The sequence below is a fragment of the Ruditapes philippinarum genome, unplaced genomic scaffold (genome assembly GCF_026571515.1).
Source record: "Ruditapes philippinarum isolate M1 unplaced genomic scaffold, ASM2657151v2 ctg3791_1_1_1_1, whole genome shotgun sequence".
NCBI classification, from domain to species: domain Eukaryota; kingdom Metazoa; phylum Mollusca; class Bivalvia; order Venerida; family Veneridae; genus Ruditapes; species Ruditapes philippinarum.
The window spans coordinates 165,689-187,176 of record NW_026866471.1 but is presented as its reverse complement, the minus strand read 5'-3'; the positions used below and the strand labels follow the sequence as shown (position 1 = coordinate 187,176).

General features: G+C 31.4%; 1 protein-coding gene across 1 annotated transcript in view; it reads left to right on the top strand.

The window, feature by feature from the left end:
- Positions 1–7,043: 7,043 nt before the first annotated feature.
- The window catches only part of LOC132732590 (uncharacterized), a gene marked incomplete at its 5' end in the record, with an annotated part of 46,050 nt that continues 31,605 nt past the window's right edge, over positions 7,044–21,488 (top strand). The window contains 3 exon segments of the mRNA XM_060719068.1: positions 7,044–7,171; positions 8,749–8,874; positions 14,662–14,847. Of these exon segments, the coding sequence (XP_060575051.1) occupies positions 7,044–7,171; positions 8,749–8,874; positions 14,662–14,847 (440 nt within the window).

The following is a 21,488-nucleotide window of genomic DNA, read 5'->3' as shown; positions in this document are numbered from 1 at the left end:
ATGACAGAGATAGAATGATATGTGCTTAAGAGACATTAAGTGACGAGTCAACTAAGGCATTTTGTTTTATTATTCGGATATGATATTTATTTTATTGTACTGAATAGTTTTTTAAGATAGACTATTGGAAGAAAAATGGGGCTAGCCAGTACCCACCTGGCACTCTGCATCAGCGTAAACTATGGTTAAAGTTTTAACTTCTTGTATAACATCATATCTCATCAACCACTAAAGATATTTGCTTACTTTGACATGGATTTTGTCCAAATTTATAATGGCCCTTTGCGAACTTTGAAAATTCCTGGTTAAAGTTTTGCACTAATAACAGAATGTTTTCATGTGTTGGCTGGATCATAATTAGAGTTCACTATCCAAGGCTTATATTGAGTCTGCCATGGATTTTGTTTGAATTTATGGCTGTTGTGAAAATTCTGGGATAAAATTAGGTAAAAGGAAACAACAAATTTATCTCCCTTTAACTTAACTGATTGCATATTGTTACAGTTTTGGCCATTAATGAATGATTGATTTAAAAAAGTGGAAAATTGAAAAGTGAGAGGAATACACTTTCATGAAGCATTCAATTATTTAAGATTTTGAATTTATTGGCTGATTTTCCAGTTTTGAATTTATTCTACTATATATTTAACTAAATTTTCTTAAAATTTACACTGGCCTGAACTAATTTTTGATGACTGTGAAGATTAATGGTCAAATTGCTGAAACATAATTATGGTAGATAATACTTTTGTTAACATTTTATACTTATAGTAACTTTTATACATATTCAGAGAAAGGCAGATACCATAAAACTCCTAATAAACGCCCCCGGGGGCTAAACATTTTCCAAAAGGGGGGCTATTATTACAACACAGTTTTTCCTTAATAAAAAAATCATTGTAAATACATTTAGTGTTAGCAAGTGTTGGTAATGACATTAAAGATGTAAAGGTTTTAAAGTCCATATTATAAATATTTGTGTTTACTATAAAATACTATGGATTCTGAATGATTTGAATAAAATTATGGCTTTAATTACGAGTTCAGCACTGGTGAGTAGATTGTTTTCCCTATCAAAAGGCCTGGGGGGGCCTTTATTAGGGGAGGGGCGTTTATTAGGAATTTTACGGTATATAGAACTTTGATACAGAAAATTATTTTTGATACAAGTTGATAATGGATGGTAATGATTGTAGCAATATCTGTCTACACAATTTTATTTTCTGCTTCAAATAGTTTATTTATGTTTTTGCTATCTCCTTTGTTTTCTAAGATTACCTTGAGGTTATTGAATCCATTTAATTTGATTTTGCATCTCATGCTCTGCTAGCATATATTTCATTAGTGTACTGACAGAAATTAAAGCATTGTCTAGTATTATAGGTTACAATTTTTGCAGACAGTTTCTAAAGTTTACCAAAAATAGCTTGTTTTTGTTGTTTTTTTAATTGAAATTTGACCATATTATATGAGATTGGAAGCAAAATATTAAAACATGTTGCTGATCCTAGTTTTATTAATTGAGAAGCTATCCCATAAATCATTCCATCTTGTAGGCAAAGAATTAATATTACGATCTTCATTTAGATTAATACGCATATTTGCAAGTGACTTTTAAGACACCAGTATATCAATTCATGATAACATAATACCAAGAAATGAATTATTTATAAACCAATACTGCAATTCTTGGAAAGAATCTGATACAATATCATTTTAAATTAAAATATGCATTACAGATACTTAATTTCACTTGTATTAATAGGGGGCGTAATTTTCCTTTGAGAATTATTGCAGTCAGAATTGAATTACAATGAATTATTGAGGGCGTTAGGTTATTTTGTTCCATAGACTCCCACATTCACTTCTTTCTGTCTGTAATTTGAATTTAAAATAGATCTTCACGGTGTAGGAGAAGAATAAAACGGTTTGGTTTTCTAAGATAAATGTTTATTATCAGGTATTTATAAGTAGACTCCTTTAGGAAGGATGCCAGTTTGTGTTTCATCAAGAAAAGTTTCTGAGGAAAATTTCAGCAAATTTAAGCAGCTGAAATTATTAGACCCACTATAGGTACTGTTTGGTTTAAATTAACCCCCTATAGATATAACATTCTATAACATTTTATAAATCTTAAAGAAAATCTATTTTTAGTAACCAAGCCTTCATTTCGTCATTCTGTGTCAGGTCTAATATTAGATAGATTGTTAACCTGCCATCCCACATGATTTGCCATCAAGTTATAATAAAGGGTGCGATGGCCTATTAATATTGGTTAAAGTATCTGCCTTTCAAGCCAGGGATCATAAGTTTGAGACCTACCAGTGTTACAACATGTTTGTACATTGTGATACCATCAATAGTTATAGTTCAAGACTGGTAAAGTGGTTCAAGTTTGCATCCATATCTCTTTAAATCAAGCTTAAATAAAATAATTATGTTCATAAGCTAAGTCATAATGAATGGTTGTGGAATGGTTCTTATTAATTTTGAAGAATTGCTATAATAGTTATGGTGAACTTTATCCAAATGATGATGATGTAGATAATAAAGGTGAAGATGATGATTATGATGATGATGATGATGACAATAATGTGATGATAATAATGATGATGATGATAATGATGATGATGTGGTGGTGATCATCATTATGTTATATTTTGTTCAGCAGTGATTCAGGCTTGCTGATTTAGATTTAAACAAAATTTTGGGGATATTGATCAGTGCCAGTTGATGCTAGAGAAATTCCAAATTCGTTGTTGATAACTGTTAAAAGGGGTTTAATGCTCTTGGTATCAGGATATTGATTATCATGTACTGTATGAAGATGGAAGATTGATTTAGCGATTGTGTGTGAGGGAAAGCTAAACTTCTGGCTTAATCACACAAAAGTAAAAGCTCATTTTAGTATTAACATTTTCCATGACAGTGAGGTATGGCATGAAATGATGATAGAGCTTGACAGCATCACAAACATTGATTTTTGGAGCCTCTGGTGAAAGAGGTTTAATCAGGAGAAGTAATTAGTGTCCACACATACACCTAAACAATTGAAAATGGATGTCCTTTACTATAACTATGCCTATTCCGTTTTGTTTTTTATGTGAAGGTAATGGCTTTGAAGCATAAGATAGTGAGCCAGTCATTTGGATACATTTATATATACAAGTATAATTAATTTAAGTCGAGGTTATAATGGTCATGTATAAATTGTTGTCAGCTTGTATAAACAAATGAATTTATAATGACGCAATATTTATTTATTTGGGGGAAAACAGAAATTAGTACAATATAGATTATATACTAGCATCACAAGCTGACAAGTCAATGTGAAATACAAAATGTATATAATTATGCTGAAATATTATCTGAAATTTACTAGGGGATGCTTAGTCCAGATATATTATTTTCACATAAATTGTTATAGATGCAGGTTATTTTTAGATATGCCTAAGTCCTTAGAGAAATTTAAGAAGATATTATTGGTGTCTTAAAGTGCTTGCTTGTGTTTAAATTAAAGCACAAAGGACCACTTAATTGTATCTGTAAAACATTTAGCCATAGTGTTGTCAGTTGTTGGCCTGGCAACCACCCAGAAAGGAACAGTAAAAAAGAAATAAAAGAAAACAAATTTGGCTGATGAAAGTCAATAAAAAAAAAAGGATTACCAAATATTTCTTGCCCAGATTCCTTTATAAATACTAGGGATGTCATTCGGATTCCGGATATCCGAACGTTCGGATCACGATTCGGTGTCCGGAGCTGATTTTCGGATTCGAATGTTCGCAAAAAATATTTTAGAATATTGAAAAAATGTGATAAAAAAACATGTGTTGAAATAATCGACATAGACATGGTGTTGACACCATATTGTATATTGTACCTTAGTTTGACAATACACATCATAATCTCTGCGGACCACAAAAAATCAATAATTACACATGTTAATATATATTAAACACCAAACAAATTATGTTTTGTAGGATTTAAGATGAATATTCTAAGTCCCATGCGATTGTCATCGGCAACGATTCTAAGTCCCGCGCGATTGTCATCGGCAATGATGTTACATTTCTCATGTCCAAATTTAAATATTTAATATGGCTTTTAATATATATTTCGGCTTACCGACCCGTCGACTCCTTATTTTGAGAAAATGAAAAATCTGTAGAAATAAATTAATCAGATCAAGAAATGCACTTACGAATAATAATATGTTAATTATCACAGCTTGTATTCAAATTGATATGATAATTATCCGACAAAATAACTTTCTCCTTTACTGTAGTGTTAATCAAACATGTGCATTTTTTAAAAACATTTTTTTCACAGTTTTTTTTTACTTATGAACACTTAAAATGCGTGTAATTCGTGTAAGTTTCGGCAACTTCTTTGATGATTCGAATCAAACAGCCAGGACTACATGCTGGTAAACATCAAAGATTGGCAGATTCTTTTGAAAGGCCGGCTACACACCTGTCAAAGGTCATCGTGTGTAAATTGTATGCGTGTTATTGAACAATAGAAACATATTTATATTTTACGGGTGTTATATTGTTTTCACAAATGTGAGCGAGTGTTATTGTGTAGCACTAATTTAGGAGTTGAGACAATCGGCGGTGAATTTCATTTCATTTTAAACATAAGTAGAATCTACCATATGCAGTAAATTTATCGATAACAGTCATATTCTATATAGAAATAATAAAATCAAAAACGAAAAAATTTTGACACGAAACATTCAATTAAAAAAGAAGTAAAACGAAATATTACACTTTGAAAAAGGTCGCGAAAATATGGTTACGTCATATCAGCCAACTAAGAATATAACAACGATGTATCTGGATGTTTGATTCGGATATCCAGATGACCGTTTCGGCTCCAGATGACATCCCTAATAAATACACTCCTAATACAAGAAAATATTATGCTCATGTATTTATTACTGGGTATGTGCATTGGTATGTTTTTGCATAGGGCCATCTCTCAAATAAACTTGGTTATTGATTACTTGAAATTTTACATTTCATAGTTCAATAATAAATGGGGAAAATTGTAAAATGTTCAAAAGAAAATGTTTGTTAGTGCTGTTTTCAAGAAAATGTGCTGTGAGGGAATAAAGAAGTGTTTTCTTACTGTCTGGTATGAATTGAATCAATCATTCCAAATAGATATTTTATTGCTAGGCTAGATGGGCATGTTTCAGTACTTTGTTTGCCACCAAAGGGCAAAGTTATAATATAAACAATATAAATGGTGAGCTAATCAAAATTTCTCATTTGTTTGTTGATCTTTATACACATTTTTAGCTCGACTATTCGCAGAATAATCGAGCTAATGCAGTCACCCATTTGTCGGCGTCGGCGTCGGCGTCGGCGTCCCTGTGGTTAAGTTTTTGTATGTAAGCTGGTATCTCCATAACTACTGAAGGGAATGGATTGAAACTTCACACACTTGTTCTCTGTGATTATCTAAGATGATTGGCACAAGTCCCATAACTCTGATTTGCTTTTTTTTATAATTATGCCCCTTTTTCGACTTAGAAATTCTTGGTTAAGTTTTTGTATGTAAGCTGTTATCTCCATAACTACTGAAGGGAATTGATTGAAACTTCACACACTTGTTCTCTGTAATTATCTAAGATGATTGGCACAAGTCCCATAACTCTGATTTGCTTTTTTACATAATTATGCCCCTTTTTCGACTTAGAAATTCTTGGTTAAGTTTTTTGCGTGTAAGCTGGTATCTCCATAACTACTGAAGGGAATGGATTGAAACTTCACACACTTGTTCTCTGTGATTATTTAAGATAATTGCCACAAGTCCCATAACTCTGATTTGCTTTTTTACATAATTATGCCCCTTTTTCGACTTAGAAATTCTTGGTTAAGTTTTTGCATGTAAGCTGGTATCTCCATAAACTACTGAAGGGAATGGATTGAAAAACTTCACACACTTGGTCTCTGTGATTATCTAAGATGATTGGCACAAGTCCCATAACTCTGATTTGCTTTTTTTCATAATTATGCCCCTTTTTCGACTTAGAAATTCTTGGTTAAGTTTTGTATGTAAGCTGGTATCTCCATAACTACTGAAGGGAATTGATTGAAACTTCACACACTTGTTCTCTGTGATTATCTAAGATGATTGGCACAAGTCCCATAACTCTGATTTGCTTTTTTTGCATAATTATGCCCCTTTTTCGACTCATGAATTCTTGGTAAAGTTTTTGCATGTAAGCTTGTCTCTCCATAACTACTGAAGGGAATGTATTGAAACTTGAAGAGTTTGTACCTTTTCGGACAATTTTATGTATTCATATAGGTAAGCATTATTTTACTCAATGAAACACCCTTGTGACAAATTTTCGAATAGTCGAGCGTTACTGTCCTCCGACAGTTCTTGTTAATACAAATTCCTGGTATATCATGAATTAATAGCTGTATTAAACATAATTTAAAAGAAATTTCTATTTTACACTTATATTTTGGATTTTATATTATCAAAGAATTGTATTTTGTGTAAAATCTCTCTGCTGCAGAATTTGTAAAAAGTTTTATATTGATTTATCAATTGCAGTTTATCTTACTTATTTTCCCTTGAACTGATTAATTCTTAACTTGTGTAACCAGTACAATCCAAGATCAGCATCATAGTGTGCATTGTTTGCTGCACACTTTGAAAATTTTCCTTGTTATCATAGAGTATGGATAGGGTTAACTATTACCTAATTGGATCCTTTGTTATTAATGTGAGCAAAAATGAAGCAACCAGAATTATTTGATTGTGCAGGCTTGCTTGGTTCTATGTAGCAAGTTATAGCTGGGTTTAAATATTCGATCTCTTATCAAGTAAATATATATAGAGATCAATAAATCTATTAAGTCTTTTCTCTTGATTTGCCTTTCCATAAAATGATATTTATGAGAACATATTTCTGTATTTTGCTAATTACATTTTGATAGCATAGAAATAAAGCTTATTTCTTTCTCTTTGATGATGTTACAGCTATGTCTTATTTGTTATTGTTGATTTATCTTCAGGTATTGATACAAGAATGAGGTTTTCTGTGGAACCATCAGGTGGGGACAGTGCCTTCGAGCAGTGGAAGGATGCCATGAAAGCTGTTGCTAGGTTACCACTAGGGATCCCTGCAGAATTCAGGAAAAAGGTTTATATTTATGATAATGAACTTGTAGTTTGTTTGGCTGGTTTAATGCAGATTTGACCATTTTAAATCACATTTAGATAGTCGGTCCACCTAACAGGCTGTCCTAGATAACTAAACAGTAATTACCAATATTTCCACAAATGACCAACTACTAATCCCACATGATTTCTTTATCAGTGGCCAGAGACAAATATCTAATATGATTAAATGTCTGAGGTCAATTGCCTCTGAGAATTTTTGCATCACCCAAGGATCAAACTAGTGACCCCTGTCAGGATTACAAATCCCATGATCTCCTTTGGCTTTGTGGGCAGACAAATGATAATGAATTTAATTATAGTATTAAATAAAGAAACAAATAGTATGTTTGATAGTAAAATCGGGATGAGACCTAAATTAGAATATTATTTGTTTCCCCTTCCACTACCTACTTACCAAAATCACTTCTACCCCAAAAATTTATTGGCTGTCAATGAGAATTTCAAAAGTTTTTGCATTGTAATTATACAAACTTGGATGTATGTTACAAATAACTTTGAAAAGTTCCTTAGCATTCACTATTTCTTAAGAAAAATTTATGAAATCCATATAAATTATATGTTCAGTAAAAAAATATTTTAGATAGAAAATATATTTTACCTACCTGGCTTAACCTTACCCAAACAGGCATGGGTTGTGTGAGAGGAAACAAAGATAAGGCTGGCCTGTTGGGGGCTCTAGTGAAAACCATTGTTTAAATATGACATTCTTTGTTATTCTGTCTATGACAGAAGTAAAATTGCACCAGATGAAATATTAACTAAAAGTGCTTTAGATAATTTTTTTCTCATCAAGAATTCAAAATTTGCTTATTAAATATACATATCTTGTAAGTAATATATTAAGGGCTAAATGTCCTCTATTTCTTCAGCATTAAATTTTTACTTAAATAGGTACTTGGAAGTGATGTAAAGGTTAGTTTTTAAATTTGAAATGATCTTGTGCAAATACCAGAAAAATACATTACATATTACATTTAAAATAGGTCGTTGAAATTGGAATGTGAAATTACATGTCACTTTTTACAGCAGTATTTTTAATTAAAAGAAATTGAGCAAAGTCAGGCAGCCCTTCATTTAAATTATACAACTATATAGAGGATATTCAAGTTTTTTCTATAAATACATGATTTATTTTCATCGAGTGGTATGAAAATAAATATTTCATGAGTGGCGGTAGCCACAAGTGAAATATGGTAATTTTCATGCCACAAGATGAAAATAAATTGTGTATTTATAGAAAAAACTTGAATTTTCTGTTTATTATATACATTTTTCTCTTTTTTGACATTAAAATTTGAAACACTTTCCCTTAAATTCTGTGTACTGGCAGAATTTAAAGAAAGTAGTCCGGCAAGACACCAGTGAAAATACAGAAAATATGTTTCACTGCAGTGAAAAATAAATTTTTACAGTGAAAATACAGAAAGTGAAAATATCCATTTTATTTCATCAATATTTCTCAATATTTCATTTATAAGTATATAATAAACAACATTTATGGAATTATGACCTTATAACCAGATTGTATGATTTCAGGTATGGTTGGGTTTAGCAGAGCAACATATAAAGGACATGAAGATTGACTGGGATAAGACAGTGAGGTTTGCTTTCAATGAGAGAAGTAACCCAGATGACAACAAACTTGGTCTACAAATTGTCAAGGTATAACTGAATGATACACTGGATCTTTCTACCATTGTTATAGTTGTAATTTGTTATACAAATTGTTAGTGTAATTGATAACAAACTTGGTAAAGTGAGATTGATAACAAACTGGTAAAGTGAAATTGATAACAAACTTGGTAAAGTGAGATTGATAATAAACTTGGTAAAGTGAAATTGATAATAAACTTGGTAAAGTGAAATTGATAATAAACTTGGTAAAGTGAAATTGATAACAAATTTGCTATATAGATTGTTGAGGTATAACTGATAACAACTTTGGTCTACTTATTGTCAATGTATAAATGATAACAAACTTGATCTACCATTTGTTAAGGTAACTGCCATTCAGCTTAAGATAACAGAAATTACAAAACATCACTTTTATCATCTGTAACTTAGTTTATTTAACTATTTTCCATTTCCTCTTACCTTTACCATGTTTAATATGCAGTGTTTTTTTCCCCCTTATATAACTGATACCGGAAAACGGCACAATTCCCAATAGAAAATAGACAGCAAATTTCTTAATTCATGACTGATAAATTCCCAAAATATCACAGATACATGTAATTTCCTCAAAAATCAGCAACTTTAAAGGTAAACAAAAACAGTAATGCCATTGATAAGTGATATACAATAAAAACCAAGTATAACCACATTACTTTTAGTGTTTCACACCTAAACATTATTTATGCACAATTGTAATGATTATCTTCTTTTTTTTCAACCTCAAGTAGCAAAAATAATCATTAAAGTTAATAATACATGGTTTTAAAGTGTATATTATGCATAATTTTCATGTTTCCCTGGATAAAAGAAATTCCCAATGAATATTTTGCATTTTATGTAAAATTCCCAATTTGAGTCAAATCAATGGATTTTTTTCCCCAATCTGTCCGGTACCGGCAACATTCCCAAAGCAGGGACAAAAAACACTGATATGTGTTATGCCTATAAATCAAAGGTATTTATATACCAGATAATAAAATAAAGCATTTTGGTGTACAGAATAAAGCATCTAGCTATACAGAGTCTGATCGCATTCATTAAGAGCTTTCCAACTTGGTTCTAAACTGATGGTATAGGCAGTCGTTATCACCACAGGGATTTAGAGAGTTGAACCACATTACGCCAAACAACCAAAGCTAAACTTGGTAGAAAACAATAAACCCCATATTTAGAGTTTGTGCTAGCTAATTAAGCTATGGAAAATAATTGTTTTAAATGTTTCTTAATTAATGATGAAATTGTACCCTTAAAGCAGAGAAAGGCTATAGTTTTAAAAATGTTTTTTGATGCAGTTTTTATGACTTATTCCGAAATGATTAAATGAATTAAAGGCGTTTTTACATTCATTATGTGGAAAGCAAAAACTATTAAAACCATCATTTTAATAAAACAATTGCATTTAGACATTAAACAAACTCATTTTCCCAGTTATTAGATTTAGTCATGCAATGCCTTGCTATATATTGATTAATTTTTAAGCATTTCACAATGAAAAATATAAAGTTCTAATTATTTTCTCTTTCATGGAGATAATTTTATACAATAAATATTAATATTCTTTGCCTTTAAAGTTTAGATGTTGAAATAATTAAGTGTTAATATTTTATTCTGAGAAAAACATAGATTCCTATCACCTCCAGACAATGGTATGTGTAGGAATAACTAAATTACTTGTTTTTGAATAATTGATAAGCACTGACAGTTAAGGTTGTTTATAGTACCATTGATTCCAATAATATTTACAATACAGACATAATAATATTCAAAAAGGCCATTATCATTTTTAACAGGTTAATTGCAAACAACAAATTATTCTTGAATTGAAAAACGGGTAGAAAAGGGAATAAAGGTTACCTTGCAGAGTTGGAGAGACAGTTCATTATATTATATTTGAAAACAAATTGTTAATGTGGCCGAATGGTTAACGCTTTTTAATCAGCTTTTTAATCAGCTTCAAGAGAAATCTTCTGCATATGAATGAATTTATAGACTAGTAATCTAAGGATTGCTGGCCACATCGGTTCAAACCCCATCAGAGGCAAGCCATTGTGTCCAAGAAACTTTACACTCATTGCTCAGTTTTTCCATGAACAAGTTCGAGAGTGTTTTAATAAGCTTTTAGCTTCCAAAACAATCAAACTAAAATGAATTAGTATGAACTAAATTGTTAATGTGGCTTTCAGTTTATGGGTGTTGATTAAGGTAGCTCACCCTGAATCATTTGCCCCTGACAGCTGTGGTTTGAAATTTCCACAGTAACTATGAATTCATTCATATTCATTCATATTATGAAGATTTGTCTTGAAGCTGATTAAAATGTTTAGTGGTTCTCCTCATGGCTTTAAAGAAGATGAACACCTGAGGTCTCCTTTCAGTTGTAAAAATATATACCAGGTATATAGATATTGTTAGATATTGTGGCTGTAACTTAGAGAAAAAAAAACAACAAATTAATTGTGGTCACACGGTCAAGGCTGTTGTCTCAACTTTTTGCCCGTTGACAGATTGGGTTGGAAACACATTAAACATATTGTCATGAATTATCTTGATATTTTTAAAAGCTTCCGAACAAGCTTACAGAATGTCAGTGGCTCTACCTATGAACTTGATTGTGTCTGAAATAATGCATGTTTTCTTATTCCAACTGTAAAATTCAAAAAGTCTCTCAGTACAAATTAATCTGAACATGAAATGAAACAAAAAATTATTTCCAATAACAGTTTAGGTCAGTTTTAAATTGTCTCCTTTAAAAAGCAATGAAAGCAAAAAAGTATGAAAGGTTTTGAAAGAGAAATGTTAGAAATCAATGAATTGTTATAGAATCATTGAAATAAATCATGCTGAGGTATGAAAACACACGATGTCATGTGGTTGCTTGTGTAGGTGTTCGATGCTGAAAGTAAAGTCCTTGACTTAAGATATTTGCCACAAATGCGGTATCCATTTATAAATTGATGAAACTTCATTTTATATAAAGATACCACCATGTTTTTACTGATAATTTGCTTTATGATAGACAGAAGGATACTAATGTTACCTTTATTAGAACATTAAATGTCAACTGCTATACAAATACAGAGGAAAATATGATAAGTTCAAAAAGGTTTTGTAAACATGAATAACATAGTGCACAACTTTAAAAAGAGTGTATGAATTTAAGTGATTATGTTTGAGTGTTGCTTTTTATATAAAGAGGTTTTTACTATTACATGTACTTTTGTTAATTTCAAACTTAAGATGAAAGAATTTTTCTCTTCAGAGAATAAAATTCCTTAAAACTTATTAAGCTTGAATTTTGTTTTACTTTTTCCAATTTTTTCCCTCTTTTTCAAAACAGTTTTAATTGCAGGTCCTCTCTGGAGCATTAGGTTAATTTATATTTTTTTTGAAATATGATTAGTTCATAGAATTGATGGAAAGCAGTTTTAATTGAGCTGCGTCATGACAGAACCAACATAATGCGTTTGCGACCAGCATGGATCCAGACCAGTCTGCGCATCCGCGCAGTCTGATCAGGATCCATGCTGTTCGCTTGCCAACTATTACAAGTAGAGAAACTGATAGCGAACAGCATGGATCCTGATCAGACTGCGCGGATGCACAGGCTGGTCTGGATCCATTCTGGTGGCAAACCCACTATGTTGGTTTTGTCATGACGCGGCTCAATTGTATTAAGTTTTGTTTTTAACATTATTAGGAAACAGTCTGGGTTTTTTTTCATCAATTTTCAGTAAATAGAAATTTTAACATCAAAACTTTCCCTGCTTTTTACTTGGAAGGATGAAATTAGTAAAAATGGTATAAATTAGTCCAGCATTGTAAATTATTTTGTTTGACTGTTTGGATGTACTGGATGACCTGGCTCATTTTAATTTCTTCAAATTTTGTTAATGATATCATATAGAATATTGACCCCTAATATGGCTTGCAGGGGAGGTAAATATTGTAAGAATTGAGATCTATTTATAGAGACTTGACATATTACAGCAAGAACTGAATTATTAAAATGTCCAGGCTTACTATAATATTAAATACATTTATGTACTGATTAATATGTCATTTCTTCATTAAACTATTTTTTTTCTGAAATAAAGTAAAAATAAAAAATCATATAAAGAATGGTTATACTATTCTAATAGTGCATTTGTGCAGCAGTCTACATACTCACTGGAATCTATGTAACTGTGAAAAATTGAATGCAAACTTTATTACTTTTACATCATTTAAGTTATAAAACGTACATCCATCTTTCATTAGTTTAACAAGAATATTAAAAGAAAATGTTAGTGAAATTTTTAATATTTATTGTAAAAAAATGTTTAACCAAACACTGACAGTTTTTATGTTGTAGAAGAAAAAAAATCCCCAACTATTTAGTAATTGATTTTACTGATTTTTGCCATCTAAATTTCCTGTAAGGATTGACTTGAGTCTTGAAGCAGTTTTGTTAATTGCATAGTATAAGGTTTATGAGATGGTCTCGTTGAAAGTTTAATTGAAATTGTTGGTTCAAAAACTTGAAGATTTAAATGTTAACCTGAGAAAAAAAGTAATGGTGTAATGTACTTTGCTTTGTAATTACATTAGTGGGGTAGCAATGCCTTAAAGCAGCACGCCTCCAGATTCATGTAAAATTTCATCAAATCTTTAAAAATATATTTAGAAGTAAAATATTGTGAAGGAACCAAAAGAAAGCAATTAAGACATTACAAAGAGCACTCTTAACCCACTTAAATTACCAGAATGTGGTCAAAAAATTCAAAATAACCTTTACTGCGTTTTGTAACACAGTAGAAATATGGTTATAAATAGTGAAAAATTAGTTGTTAATCTCACATAACCTATAAATGATTACTTAAATCTTGAATCTTTTTACTTTTCCTAAAATCTTAGTACATTTTTCTCAGGTTTGATTTTGTTGAAATATTTTGGCTATCTGGAGCATGCAACTTTCATAACTTACAGTTTGTATGATAAAAGTCATTTATATGATTATTGATATGAAATGTTAATATATTAATAATTACAAAGTTTAAATGTTCCAATATTTATACAGGTGTTCATATAGTGATCATAGTTTCATATGTATATTTATTCTGTAAATCCAGGAGTCTTTTTGAGGTACTCCATCCACCAATTATCAAATAAATAAGAAATCAGATTCTTAAGAAACTTTTATATGTAAGAAGTTTTTTTTACCAGCAAAACTTATAAAGAAATAGCATGTTCAAGAAATGATATCTTTTTGGTCAAAACATGTATGATATTTGTGGGTCCACTGAAATAAGAACTTTTTTATGTTTTGTCCACTGAAAAGATTTTATATTCATGGTCAATGTTGGTCGTAGACGTTTGTATTGTATAATATTGCAAACCTAGTTTACAAGTTCATTAAACTGGGCATTTTACACAGATTCAACTTAAAGGGACTCCACTGAGATTTTTGACATGACAGGACTGGAAATATTTTTGCAAATTATCAGGTCATTCACTCACCCCGTATTTTTAAAATAATCATTTTTATTATGAAAAAAGACCCAAAAGTAACAAAACATTACAACACTTTTCACTCTTATACGGCTTATTTTGCACAAAAATCGATTTTTCAATTAAATTCTGAATATATTTCTTTGTTATCCTTTGGAAAGTTTTCCATTTTAAGTGCTTCACTTGATATTTGTAAGATTCTCAAATTTTATGTTTTTAGGCCTTTTGACCTCAGTGGAGTTCCTTTAATTAAACATAATTAATGTTATATAATCTTACATATTAAAGGATCTACATAGAACAGGCTGTAGTGGTTTTAGTGGAGAAGAGAACGAGGAGGAGAGGGCGTTACTTAAGAGGATATTGTTGGCGTATGCCAGGTGGAACAAGGTGGTCGGTTATTGTCAGGGCTTTAACATGATAGCTGCTCTACTTCTAGAGGTCATGGATAGAAAGGAATCAGATGCTCTTAAGGTAACTTGATCTTACCCTGCTTGCAGAAACTGAATATACCCGTGTGACCAGTGCAGACCAAGCTTTATAAGCACATCTGTGTTAAATCTGACCTTGGTCTATACTGTTCGCTATTCGCTCAAAATGTTGTATAAAAGTTATGAATAATTTTGTCTATGTTAATAATTAAGATATTTAGCATGGTAACGGATAAAATGGTGTTTGTTTAAAATAGATGTAACATGTTTATTATAAGAGTTTCTGCTGGTTTACTGCCATAATTTTTTTTTTTTTTTTGTTACTTTATAGATGAATTGAAATTATTGATTTGCTGACATCTAAATTATTTATTTGTCTGGTTTTATACCATAAAGCCAAATTATAGGGGTATAAAAGATGAAACTGCAACCTATTGCTCAATATCCTTTACAATATATTACCACATTGATACTATATCTTACTGATGAAATTTAGTATACCGTTGATTCTCATTAAGTATAAATAACATGTACTGGTACTTTTCTGTAAATAACATTACTTATTTTATCGATTTTAATAAAATACTAGGTTTTATTTGTAAGATGTAAGGTTTACCGCTAGATACAATAATGTCTTTCTTTTACATAAACATTTTAACTCAATAAGATTTTAGAGTATTAGAAAATATATTTTCATTTATATGGAAAGTATTTACTTTCACAAACAGTACAAGTTGATGACACGTTTTAAAATCTTTTTTTTAAAGCATGAGAAAAAAATCAATATTAATTTAAAGAATTTTTTTTAACTTCTCTTAAAGGAACTCCACTGAGGTCCAAATTAAATTTGAAATTCTTAACATAGAGGAGCTGGGGCACTTAAAATGGAAAGATATGCAAAAAAGCAATTAAGCAATAAATTGAAAATTGTATGTTTGTGCAATTCATAGCCGATTTGAGTGGAAAGCTTTGCTACGCTTTTGAATTTTGGGTCTTTTTTCACAATTACAGTAATTATTCTGGCAAAAATGGATTGTGCGAATCATCAGAAAGTTTGCACAAAGTTACTGGTCGAGATCTACAACAAATTGAACATAATATCCCGAAAAATTATTTTCAGTCCTGTCATGGTAAAAAAAAAATTAATGGAGTCTCCTTTAAAGGGGATAGATTTTAATGTGAAATATTGTTTTGTATTGGCTATTTTCTACTGTAATATTGGCATTGAGCCATGTAGCCTTTGCTGACATATAATTCAATAATGATAGACTACCAGTCAATAAGTCTGTCATAATGATAGACTACCAGTCAATAAGTCTGTCCAAAAAAATTACATAGACACTACTTTGTGTGACCAATTTCACAAATTGGCCAACTTTTGCCGGCTTCACTTGATACAGATGCATTTTTAGAGAGAAAATTGATGCAGAAAATTGTCTGAATTCCATTGACAATATACTGCAATATTACACATAAAACAGTAAAAGTGCTGGGCAATTTGATAAAGTAGATGAGAAAAGAAATGAAAGTTGACAGAGAAAAGACATAATTACTTGTATAGATAGATAACATGGCACAGTATTTGATGTTTCGTTTATTACTGTCTGGCAGAAAACAAAACATGTTTGATGTTCCCAACTTTCAGCCAAAAGTACAATTACTCATATACACTCAGGGGGTTAATTTTTTTGGACTGAAACTATACAAGAGTTCCATCTCTTCAACACAAATACTGTACTTTGTGTTAAACTTCATGAGATTTTTAACAGTTATTAAATGCCCAAACTAACTAATTTGTTACCTAAAAAAGAAAATGAAACAGTACATTTTTCTTTTACATTAATTTTGATGAAAAAGTCATCATTTGAAAGGACTTGTGTAAAAACTTCAACAGATAGGGACTTCAACTCATAGATAATATAAGGTCTCAAATATAAAAGAGAAAATCAACTCCTCAAAGTTCTACTGTAAAGGATCTCAATAGTGAATTATGTACAATTTGGTTTTGACTTGTTAAAAATTAAAGTTAAATTAGACCAAATTATTGTTGTCACCTTTTGTTGGTACTAAAAGTTAATCTAAGATAACATTACAGGATGCTTGTTACACAATTAAATATTATATCAGAATACTTCATGTACATCATGAAATATTTGTCAAAATTCTTTCTACTTAACAGCAAGTTCAAAGTCGGACGAAATGCCTTCTAAACTATATAATCAAACTGTTTATCTAAAGTACACCAAATATTTAGCATAAAGATAGAGAAAAATATCATTTAAAAGCAAAAACCATTTGCAACATTTAGATGTAACTATCCCACGCACAAAATTCAATTTAGAAAATTTAGAATTTCCACTCAAGGAAATTGAATTCATTCATCCCCAGCTCTGTCAATGTTGCTTTATCTTGCAGACAATCAATCTTATAAACAATAACTTCTTCAGAATGGAGGAAAAAATAAATGTTTTATTCTGAAAGCTGATTTCATTCTATCCAAATCTCAAATGGCCTCAGACTGGTTTCTTGAATGAAAACTTCAAAAGATTCGAGAATTTAGAAAAAAATAAACTTCAAACTGACTGTCATGTAATGCGATTAACATTTGACTTAAATTCTTAATGATTTAAATATTATAAATTTATACAGCAACAACATTTCAATCTATAATCAACACTATCAGTCGTACAACTACCATTTAATGTTTTCAATAAAACAAACTTTAGTCCTACAATATATCAAGGGGTGAAATCACTCTCTTTCAATTTCAGTTGAATATAGTTGAATCTTTTTTCTCATTCTTAAAATTTGAAGGGAACTTCCACGCTAATATCCCCCTCAAATATTAAAATGATTTTCAAAATAATCTTTTATACAAGTGGACAAGTGGACTACAAGTGATCAAAATGAGGACTAATTTTTGAGTGATGCCTTGTTTCTTGAATATTGGAGGTAAATTCAATGCTTGGCACAATTAAACATTCACATTTACTTACCGGTACAGTAAACTGTAAATAATTTTGTGTCATGTAACTAAATTACTAAAATCACTTGGGGAGAATAAAGACAGACAACAAAGTCTGGATGTTTTGCGTGTAGACAACCATATTTGATGAGGAGTGCCAAAAAATTCTAGATATTTTGTTTTGTAATTACTATCTATTAGTTTTGAAAAAAAAAATCACCAAGAGAATACTGTATTGATTGATCAAATGTCAGGAAAGTGTGATATGTAGAATTTAATTCAGTATTATTAGACAGAAGAAAAATTAATGACTTTATAAGATCTATCTACTGACTGTAAGGTTTCCAAAATTGATGCTTTTTAAATGTTGAGCATTATTTCAATACTTTCAAAATACATAATTGAGCTGCGTCACAACAAAACCAACATAATGGGTTTGCGACCAGCAAAGTCTGATCAGGATCCATGCTGTTCGCTTACAAACCCTATAACAAGGAGAGAAACTGATAGTGAACAGCATGGACCCTGATCAGACTGCACGGAGGCGCAGGCTGGTCTGGATCCATGCTGGTCGGAAACACATTACGTTGGTTTTGTCGTGACGCGGCTCAATTATATTCTTTGACCCTTACCATGCTATATATCTTTCAATCTGGACATTTTTAGAGAAAATTTCAAAAACTATAACTGACTGATTATGTAGTAAACAGTGTTAAACCATGCAGTCTGATCTGGGTCGCATGGTGCCACTGGCAGGCAAAAAGGTTAAAAGGCTTGCATGCTTCAGAATATTTCATTCAAGTAAAATCAAGAATTTGTAAATATGGTTGCATATTTATTACTGCCATTTCTTTAGTAATTTCTGATGTATTGAAGTCAAATACAAAGTTTAATAAGTTGTAAGGTTCAGTTTGTAAATAATATTATGAATACAAGTAATGATTTTGAAGCAGTATGTTATTTAAGACTATTCAAAAAAATAATAAAGAACATACAACATTCTCAGTTTTTATTTCACGACGCATCTGCTTATATAAAATTCACATGACACGATATATCAAATAATTGATCATTAAGTATTTATATAAGGCTGGCGTGTATTGGCCGCTCACTTATGGTAGGTTAAGGCTTAGATGCTCCTACCACAAGAAGTTATATCAATCGAAGGTGATCAGGCGTTATCAGCAAGTTGCAATACCAAAACTTTATAAACACAAAAATGCAATGCAAAGATTTGAAGCAAACCCAAGCTAAATAAAACTAATGCAACGCAATGGCTTTGAGCAACTCAAGCCAGCAAATAGCTACACACCAACGCATTACCTCTAGAGTCTATCCAACTACATGATCATAGATCTCAGCTCCCCACGGTAACGTAATGGAAACCACTACCAACGTGAAGAGAAGAAAAACTATGAACACGCAGTTAGACTTGTGAATGTGCGAAAGAGGTACTAATTAATGTGCCAAAATAACCTCAACAACTGCTATGCAATGCAACGCAATCTAAGTCTTACCAAGTACTATGAGGGCCAGACTTAGTGACTCGAAGCGACACGAGTCGACCTTAATTAGCAGTTTTAGAAGGTTATACCAAATGCAAACACTTAAACAGCAATACAGTACTGTACAGGCAATAACAACTCCTTGCATTGTATACGTAATTACATAAGAGTCCCAAGCACGGCCTTCTTCCCCTTCCGGTAACGTATCAAAATACCAACAGAAAGAGATAAAGACCGTGCTCACGACCACAATGAAGGTTAAGCTATTATTAAAACATTACCCTTTGAATTTGATACTTATTATTTAACTTAATTTAACTGATCACCCCCGAATGACGGAAACTGAGCGACAATGATGAAATATATATAATGCAATCAACAACTTGTACTCAAAGTTCATAATTCTTTGTACAAATATGACGTAGACCGTAGACTGAAAAGCTCCGGAAATTAAACACATATTCTAGAAATATTGTCTATAACAACTGTTTATATTTTATTTACAATCACTGGTGCTAGCCAAAGTTCGCTCTGCAGGATAACGTTATGATATAACTGCTTCTGACAGAATTACAAAAACGCGCACAAAACTGCACACATACACAAGTTCTGATATTGTGAAGAGTTTCGCGAATGAGATCCAATTGTCAGTCAATATTTTGCTGTTTGACATCTTGAAGCGAAGACTCTTAGTTTGGTACAGCACCAGTCAGAACAACCATCATATTTCAAGCAAAAAGGCCTGCAATAGAAACTTAAAGCCGAAAAATCTTGCAACAAAACAACCAGCATTAACATGGTAAAATATGTACAAATTCTTATTTGAGGTATTTATTAAATAATATGGCAGCATAATTAATAACCTCATGGGGTGTGGCGGGCGGGCAATTTTAAATCTCTCAACGTTGTTGTCGTGTCGACTATAGCTAGCTAACTGAGAATGTTGTACTGGGAATGTTGCACGGGATTTTCGTGCAACGCGTTAACCCATCTAATGAAATTATACCTATTCTATGCGCTAACTATAACGGGAACCTGACTTATAAAAATAAGCGAAACGTTACAATGTAACGGAAGGAAACAATTTATTTCTCAAGCTAAATAAAGGAAATTATTTTCATATAAATAATTTATATTATTTAAGACTATTCAAAAAAATAATAAAGAACATACAACATTCTCAGTTTTTATTTCACGACGCATCTGCTTATATAAAATTCACATGACACGATATATCAAATAATTGATCATTAAGTATTTATATAAGGCTGGCGTGTATTGGCCGCTCACTTATGGTAGGTTAAGGCTTAGATGCTCCTACCACAAGAAGTTATATCAATCGAAGGTGATCAGGCGTTATCAGCAAGTTGCAATACCAAAACTTTATAAACACAAAAATGCAATGCAAAGATTTGAAGCAAACCCAAGCTAAATAAAACTAATGCAACGCAATGGCTTTGAGCAACTCAAGCCAGCAAATAGCTACACACCAACGCATTACCTCTAGAGTCTATCCAACTACATGATCATAGATCTCAGCTCCCCACGGTAACGTAATGGAAACCACTACCAACGTGAAGAGAAGAAAAACTATGAACACGCAGTTAGACTTGTGAATGTGCGAAAGAGGTACTAATTACTGTGCCAAAATAACCTCAACAACTGCTATGCAAAGAACTGTACGCCTGATCATCCCTCAATCGATATAATTTTACGCCACAATAAATTTTAATTTATCCCCCAAATTATAGCGAGTATTACATGTTTTTAATAATTGATTCCTTTAAATGGAAAAGGTAAAACTCCAAGCCAACGGCATTTTAATGTACCCCGTCATCACGGAAAAAATTTGTTTCCGTGTCAATGTCAGGGGAGATAGTATCACTTTTCCCCGACAGTTTAACAATTTGTCTGCCCTGACGATTAACCCTTTTCCGCTTTGATTCAATTGGTTTCAAAGTAAGAGCCCCTCTCCAGACCCTCCTTGGTAATATGTCAACCCAAATAAGTGTCGTCTGTGGAAAAGCATCACGGAGGTAAGTAATGTCTGATTCAATAACCTTTTTTAGTTTGATTAGAGAAATAGATGTTAAATCATTACCACCTAAATGTATGATGATGATCGAAGGTGGTGATGAAAGTAGGACTTGTGTTTGTATTGAATGCCTAAAATCTGCCCATTTTAGACCTCTTACACCCCACCATGCTATAGTC